This window comes from Vitis riparia, chromosome 7 (assembly GCF_004353265.1).
Source record: "Vitis riparia cultivar Riparia Gloire de Montpellier isolate 1030 chromosome 7, EGFV_Vit.rip_1.0, whole genome shotgun sequence".
Classification (NCBI taxonomy): domain Eukaryota; kingdom Viridiplantae; phylum Streptophyta; class Magnoliopsida; order Vitales; family Vitaceae; genus Vitis; species Vitis riparia.
In genome coordinates this window covers 13,158,397-13,166,959 of record NC_048437.1, presented here as the reverse complement: position 1 = coordinate 13,166,959, position 8,563 = coordinate 13,158,397, and the positions used below count along the sequence as shown (strand labels likewise).

Below are 8,563 nucleotides of genomic sequence, written 5' to 3'. Positions count from 1 at the left end.
AAGAAAATGACAAAGAAAAGAAAAAAAACATAGCAATAATATACCCAAATAACATGAGAGCTAGAGAACCACCAGATAAATACATGAAGAATAATACGATAAGGAAGATGAATAGAAAAACCACAATGCTCATACCTGAAAGTCCTCTTCCCCGTTTTAGATATCTCTTCCTCAAAAACTCCTTTGCCTCCTAAGTTCCTGCTTTTTGATTTCCAGAGAGAAAAAAATCCAGAGAAGAGACAAAACTCTCCTTTTTTTTCCCTCTTTCTTTTTCTGCTTCCCCCCAAAACTCCTCCCGTCCTGGTGCCTTCCTTCTGCTCCCTTTCCTTTTCCTCTTTTTTTCCTGTCTTCAGCTTCCTCAACAAACCATCCTCCGTCTGCCACCCATCCCATCTGGCCGCCCAAAAGCAGCCCCATTTCTTGGGTGGTCAGTAAAAAAAATCATGATGGAAAAAGGCTAGCTCCGTCCTTAGGGGGGGGGTCTACATTATGTTTCACTTAATTTAAAATCTATTTACTTATTGAGAAAATTTATAAAATATAGTTGTGTGTATTGAAGTAGTAAAGTCGTAACTATATATTTAATTATTCTTTTATTTTTTTCGTGATTAGTTTAATGGTTTATTATTTTTTGCAATGATTATATATATTTTTGGAGTTTCAAATTATTTTTAAAAATTATTGAACTCATTAATAAATTCAATACTCTTGCTTGATTTTAAATTCATTTTTTCTAGTAAAAAAAAAACAGAAACATATGATTTTGTGAAAAAGAAGAATAATAAAATCATTCTAAACCAAATTTTGTCCCTTTTTTTTTGTATCAATAGATCCTTATTTGAATTTTAAATTATTTTTAAAAAATTACTAGACTCGTTGGTGAATCCAACACATGATGTTTTATTTAATTTGAAGTTTATTTATCTAGTAAAAGTATTCACAAAATTATGATTCCATAGAAAAAAATAACAAAGTCATTTAAAATGAATTTAGGTTTGTAGCTTTCTAATATTAATTTGATCGATTTTATATTATATGACTTTCTAATGCTAGTTGAATCGGATTTTGAGTTTTAATTTATTTTTAAAAATTAATATGCTATTGTTTGAAGTGTTATTTCATTTAGAATATATTTTTTTTAACAAAAAATTTAGAAAACTTAGAAAATTTAAAAAGAAATTTATAAAAATACATTTATAATTAGCAGAAATGCCATATTTGATCATTTTTTTTCTATTGGCATTGGGTGCTAAAAAGTGAATAAAAGAAGAATACATCATGATCTACCTTTTTATGGTTTTTTTTAATTATTATTATTATTTATCAACATTTTCCATTTGTTTTTTAAAAATCAAAGAAAAAAAAAACTTCTCCTTTTTTTTCTATTTCATTTTATTTTTAAAACCTATTTCTAGAAAACAACAATCAAAGAGTGCTATATTTATTTTACAAAAGATAACATTGTTATTAAATCACATGGCTAAATAAACTTCTATTATTTATCAAAAAGAAATCTCTAAAAATGTTTTGTTTAAATGAAAATAATTTTTAACCCTATATCCAAATAAAAAATAATGTTTTGTTTAAACGCATTCCATTATTACCTAACATTGAAATTAAAACAAATAGTCATTTCAACCTTATATCCAAGTAAAAAAATTTGTATCACGAAATTTATTTTTGTTTAAAAATAAATAAGAATAAAAAAAATATTATTCTCATTCCCCAATGTCATATTAATGGTTATATAAATCATGATTAGTTGTCACATACCAAGATTTCAAAGAAAGCAAGTTTGTAATACTCGTGGGATATGGGACCTTTTTTAGTTTGTCTCTATTAGTCGACAGGATAAAATCCAAATGCCTATTTGGATTTATTTTCATAATATGAACCTAATCTTTAAGAACATTATCATAATATGAACTTAAGCTTTAAAAACCTCGTTTAGAATGCGTTTAACATGCTTTTTTCGAAGTATTTTTTTAGTGAAAATGTTTTCTAAAAGCGTTTTGCAAGACTACAAATGATTTTTCAATTTTAAAGGTAAAATCACTTTCTAGAATTATTGTTATAATGCGTTTGGGAGTGCTTTTATAAAGTGTTTATAACATTTCTAACACTTAAATAATAAAAAATTTCAAGTATTAAAAATATCAAAAATATTTCTTAGAATTACAATGAAACTCTTAATTTCTCAATTACATTATTGATTTCCATTTTTCCTCTCGTTCAAAAATATTTGCCAATAATTCTAAAAAATATTTTTAGCTTTTTAAATACTTTACAAAATAAAATCACTACCAAACACCACTGTTTAAAAAAATCGGATTGGGTCAATCAATTCGACTGGTTCGACCGTCGATCGGTCACCAATCTGGTCTGGTTCTGGCATTTGAGTTGAGAAGCCTTTGAACCGGTGTTGGATCGTTGAAACCAGCTATTGGACCGATGAATTTGATGACCTAGCCGGTTTCTTGTGAACCGAACAATTCTCCTCCCCCATCCAACGCTTCATCAGCCCGCCGACGCAGCCCTCCTCAATGACAGCCCCTCGTAGTGCCCCCACCCAGATCTTTTCCTTTTTTTCCGTGCCAAAACCTTTCCTTCTTCCTCGCCCTTCCCCACCTAGATTTTTTCCCTTTCCGTTTCATTGCCCTCTGCAACCCTTCCTTCTTCCCAACCCATCACAACGTCCCCACCCATATTTTTTCCCTTTTCTAGTACCCCCAAAACCCTTCCTTCTTCCTCACCCTTTGGTGCCAAAACCCTTCCTTCTACCTCTCCCTTCCCCACCTAGATTTTTTCCCTTTCCGTTTTCGATGCCCCCAAAACCCTTCCTTCGTAAGAAAGATCGAGATTTTCCTACCTTTTTGGCTACCCTTTCCATTTTGTTTTAATTTTTTTTTTTTTTTTACTTTATCAACATTATTATTTATTTTATTTTATATTTATTATTTTTTTACTTCATGATTTTTAAAACTTGTGATTTTAATTTAAATGAATAAGAATATTATAATTTTAAATAAATTTATGATTATAAAATAAGTTTTTGATTTAAAATTAAATTATAAAATTTTAAAATTAAAATTAAAATTCAGATTTTAATTTTAATTTGTAATTTAAAACTAATTTTCTCATTTCAAATAAAATTTTAATTTTTAAATAATATATAAATTATTATTATTATTATAATTATTTATAATTTTAATAATATATAAATTATATACTTATGACGTCACGATTCGACCATCGGTTCGACCAGTAAACCGTCACGATTCGACCATCGGTTCGACCAGTAAACCATGAACCGATAACTTTTCCAATTCAATGACCGATAAGTTCTGAAAACATTGCCAAACACACTAAATTTAATAGATAGAAAGGTTCAGCAGTGGTCTTTTGTAACAACAGTTCAGCCCCTCTATATTAAAGATAACACAATATTCCAAAACGTCGAATTAATAGGGAATAAATCCCAGAATCTCCAAAACGTAGCAGCAAGAGACCATCATGGACCAAAATCCTAACTGCAAACTTTTTCAAGCATGCACCGTTTCCATTTTCCTTTACGGACAGTGAGTCATCAGGTCACACCACAGATTAAAACAAAATATTAAAAACTCTGGAAGCAGCTCTCCTTGCCATGCTTTTCTCATATATTATATATCTACATCCATGCAACCCCTCCAGTTTGGTGCAGCATTGCATCTATTTCATCACCATCCTCCATTTCAAGCTAAACCCATATCAAAATGTTGCCCATTTCACATGAGACACCAAAAGAAATATGTGAGGGATGCCCAATGTGGGATTCAGATCACTTGTTTATAAGAAAAGGTAAAACTGTTTAGCAGCTAAAAGATACTACCAATCCACACTCTTGGCCTCCATCATCCCTCATTCCACCTATAGAAATGTGCATGTATACATACAACAGGAAGCCACAGGTGGGGAGCAACATGGATTGCCAACAAATAATTCAGAAAACCAAAAGCCTTACCTCATCTGGAGTCTGCTCTCCACGGAGTCGGCGACCATCAAATAAGAATGCAATGGAGTTTAACTCCACTGACTGTCGATCACAGTAAGCAGACATAAGCTTCCGTAACTGGGTGCTTCTTTTGATCCTAAAGAACACCTCGTTCCCATCCTACACAACCAGAAAAGAAACGAAAAGAAATATTTTAAAAAAATTCGCTTGTGGGTTACAAGGATGGGAATGGTGGAAGTTGAAAAGAAAACAAGAGCAGAACTATCCATATAAAATAACACTGAACTTCCAAAAGCCTCAATATTTCAATCATAAAAGAAACTTACATTTTCACAGATTCAAGTAAGGAGCATTACCAGATATTGAATGTTTTCAAAGAGATGGTCATTATTCTAACACTACAAGCAAAATGAGAAATCCTAGATTATTAATCCACATTAAATTGTGAGAAGACTTCTCAAAATACTGCCAAGAATGACACAACAAAGAGATTTTTTCAACCTGTTTCTTTAAAAACAAAAATAAAAACAAATTGCAAACGGATTCTAACAATGATACTGATGCTTCAAAACTTTAATATATTAATCAAGCGTTAAGTTTGATAATGCAACTTCCCAAAATAAATTTAAATAAATTAAAATAAAATGAGTACAATAAGATGGATGCTCCAGCCATGTGCCATAAAGGGGAAATAGAATAAAAATGGGTGCATTTGCAAGAAGATAGAAATAGCTGAAATTAACAAAATTACGAGGGAAAGTATCGTAATATTGTTATATCATGTGGAAGGAGGACATGCACATGCAACATTTGAGTAATGATCTGATTTCTAAATGAACTGCTCCCTCAACATTAAATAAAAGGTATCCATATAGAGCAGGACCTAATCTAACCATATTTTGTAATAATAATAGGTCCGACATGAAAAAGCTCTGATCCTCAATACTCTTTTTTTTTTTTCATAAGAATAGATCCATGGCATCCAGATAGAGTCAGCCACAGTAACACTGCATCCTATAATTGAAATTATAATAAAAGCAATGCACAATCAAAAATCAATCTACCCAACTCATTGATAAACTCCAGCTGAAAGTGTACATGGTTCAAACACATGGGTAAGGATCCAGTTTTAAGGAGTGAGTCGAGGTTGATCCGCCACCAAATATATACAAGATGCAGCAGAGAAAGTATATCATGCATAAAAATTTAGCATTTTCAAACTCACCATTTAAAACATAAAACTAGGCTCCCCACATGAAAATTTACACATCCTTAGTTTTAAAAAGCGCAAGGTGCACCTAAGGTACAAAAGTATCCTATAGCTTAGGCGCAAGGCACAAGGCGCAACACAAGTTGCAAGGCGCAACACAAGGCGCGTGCTTGAGTGAAGTGTAACTTGACCTAGTATGCATATCAATTTTATAAAATATGATCCAAAATCCAATCCAATCAATTAAAATTTTAAGATTCCAAACATTTAAAAGAAGCATTCAACACAAAAATTAATGAAATCATAAAAATTTCAATATACAATTAAAAATTTCAAGAATAGAAGTGTTTAAAAATGATAAGTATAGAAGACAATGCACACCTCTTCAACAAGGTGCATGTCTTAGCAAGCAAGGCACAATGGCTAGGGAGTGGTTACGCCTTGAGCCTAAAGTGCACCTTTTGAAACTATGTACACATCATATTAAGTGCTGTTCAAGTTCATAGGACAAACAACTCTAATACTAGGTTTAACATGACGGTTCTTTTGTTGGGAAGTAGAGGAAGAATGCTTGGAGGGCTGCTATTTTGTGCCTGGTTTGAAATTTGTGGAAGGAAAGAAAAAAGAGGTCATTCAAAGGTGAAGATCAATCAGATCAAGCAATCATATCTAGCTTTTAGAATTGGACTAGAGTGTGAAGCAAGGAGAGGGAGGCTGTTCTTTGGGAGACTTTGTGAATGGTTTTTCATATAAAATTCTTGTCTTGTGCAATTGATTTCTCTACTTCATCTTTAACTCTCAAAGAGAAATTTTAAAAATAAAATTTTGGGCTAAAAAAAATAACTACTTATTATTCACTTCTCAGTATTCGGATCTATAAATTTTCAAAACCAAATCTAATCTAAAATGTATTATGACTATTTTTTTTTTCCTTTTTTTAGACACAATCATATTTTTCTGAGTTTTCTTACTAGGCAAATATATTTTTCTCTCTTCCTTTTTTTAGTAATTTTTTTCTTCTTCACTCCTTTCCTCCTACTTTCCTCTCTAATACCCATTTTCTTTCCCTTCCTCAAAATTTTCAGGAACCAAACACAGCCAAAGCATTTCGAGAATAAAGATTCAACCAAGTAAATATAAAATTGCATTGTAATAACAGACATGGAAAGAATAAACTTCGATGATAATGACATGTAATAAATAAAAATCAAATAGATACAAAAGAGAAATAACATTAGGATTTGAAAAGTCCATTTTAATTTTCAGGAAAAAAATCAAGTAAAACAAGTACTGAAATTCAATGAGAGAAGACACTATTGCAATAATTTTATCATCTATACAACAATTTGAAATGCAAGCATATATTGAGAACACTTAAAGTAGTCAAAATTTAGAACTATGGAAACACGGATTATGAATTCACTAACTGATTCAAGCACAATGGAGTAGAATCCAGGCTATAAACCAAAAGCGATCAACCTCCTGACAAAGCAATTCTATTATTTAAAAAAAAGCTTAAATTTGTAGCGAATAGCTTTAACTCAAGCCACAAAAACAGTGGAAATTAATTAAACTCCTAATCATGACCAAGCAAGAACTTATTTCTCAAATTCTAGTGTCTGTTTGATTGCCAAGAAACCGAAGGAGAAAAAGATTTGAGACGCTGTAAACCCGCTCCAAAACTACAGTTGTCCCAATCATGTTCCGACGTTTTCTAATCAACCAAACAGAACACTCAGAAGCCAAAATCAAACCCTATAAATCAGAAAGAAATATACCTGGCCCTTGACCTTCAAGTTTATGTGGGCCCCTTGGTCCGTGGGCTTCTTGTCCTCCTCCTGACCGCCAGCAGCACCGCCGGTTGAAGACATTCTCAGTAAACTCTGATTTCCCTAGGGTTTCTCTCCCGCAAGTTGCAGCACAGAGACTGAGTCCCCTATAAGACCACGATAGCAAAGGCGTCATATATACGCTGCCGTACGCGTCCCTCTAAATTCTACTCTACTCGCGCGTATCCCAGAACGCTATTTTATCGCATGAAATTACGGGCAATAAAACACGTGTCGTCTTATTAGAGCAAGTTCAGTTTGACTATAGGGCAGAGCGTGAGAGTGGAAGTTGGTGGTGGGGACTGTGAAAGAGGCCAAAACCGGAATTGATAAAATTTTGATTCCGCGAAAGTTATACTCGAGATCAAATTTACGGCAGAAATTGACTGCGGAGGAATCGGACGGCTGACAATTTGCAAGTGTGGATTCTCTTGGATCGTTATCCCTTTTTTAGTTTCGGAAAAAATATGTTATAGGCAATGATGAAAATATCGGTGATCACAGATATATCGATACTTCGATTTTACGATATATCGGTGAATATTATAAAAAAAATATCGATAGACTTCAAATTGTTAAAAACTCATGAAAATGTAAGGAAAACCTTATAATAATATAATTAGAAGTATAATGGACATTTTAAAATTATTTTATTGAAAAATTTGATATATATATATATATATATATATATATATATATATATATATGATATAATTTGCAATATTAGATGTAATTATATCATGTCGATCTATAAGAAATGTTAATTTTGTAATTATTCTTATTATAAAGTCACATAAAATACCTTATTTCATTAAATATCAATAATTTGTACACATTAAATTCATTAAATAAATATATTTCATATTCAAAATATACTAGTTCATGTTAATTAAATTAATTAAATAATTTAGCATGTTAATTAAATAATTTAGCTAAGTTAACTAGTTTAATTTAATTCTAAATGTGAAAATAAATCACAAATAATCATCTAAAATAAACATATCAATTTATAATTAAATAATCAAATTAACCTAAGTTAATTCAATAAAAATATAAAAATTAATTACAATTGAATGTAAAAATAGCATTAAATCATCCATATTGCAAACATACTAATTAATTGAAAATACATGAATTAATTAGAATTGCAAACAAAATTAATTACAATTTAAAATAAATATACCTTAAAATGATTAAATAATTGAGCAACCTTAATAAAAATTGGAGTAATGAGAGAGCAAATGAAGAATGAAAGCAAAAATGGATGAAATAGATGAAATTTGGGTTATTTATAGAAGAAATTTGGGCCAAAATAACCGTTGGAACATTAATTTACCATTGAAAATCAATTTTGGCCGTTGGATAAAAAACTGGGAGCAATCTGGCCGTTGGATCGCCATATTACCATTTGAATCACATCTAGGCTGTCGGATCAATATGGGCGTGATCTGGGCCGTTAGATCATGTTGCATGAAAGAGGGGAAATATTGCCAAAAAATTAGCGATTTATCTCCGATATATCGTTGATAT

General features: G+C 31.2%; 1 protein-coding gene across 1 annotated transcript; it reads right to left on the bottom strand.

Moving 5' to 3' along the window:
* Positions 1–3,345: 3,345 nt before the first annotated feature.
* LOC117917315 (small ubiquitin-related modifier 1-like) lies at positions 3,346–7,141 on the bottom strand. The gene is made up of 3 exons (XM_034833545.1): positions 6,983–7,141; positions 4,004–4,153; positions 3,346–3,739 (listed from the first exon to the last, which is right to left on the bottom strand). Exons 1-3 carry the CDS (start codon positions 7,073–7,075, stop codon positions 3,671–3,673), a joined length of 312 nt encoding a protein of 103 aa, XP_034689436.1. The 5' UTR covers positions 7,076–7,141; the 3' UTR covers positions 3,346–3,670.
* Positions 7,142–8,563: the final 1,422 nt, after the last annotated feature.

Excerpts from the sequence above, each read along its gene's own strand:
- LOC117917315 (XM_034833545.1), bottom strand. The coding sequence starts at position 7,075 with ATGTCTTCAACCGGCGGTGCTGCTGGCGGTCAGGAGGAGGACAAGAAG. Across the intron at positions 4,154-6,982 it reads ACTTGAAGGTCAAGGGCCAG|GATGGGAACGAGGTGTTCTT; the intron begins GTATATTTCTTT and ends CTGGTTGTGTAG. Across the intron at positions 3,740-4,003 it reads GAGAGCAGACTCCAGATGAG|CTTGAAATGGAGGATGGTGA; the intron begins GTAAGGCTTTTG and ends ATATGGGTTTAG.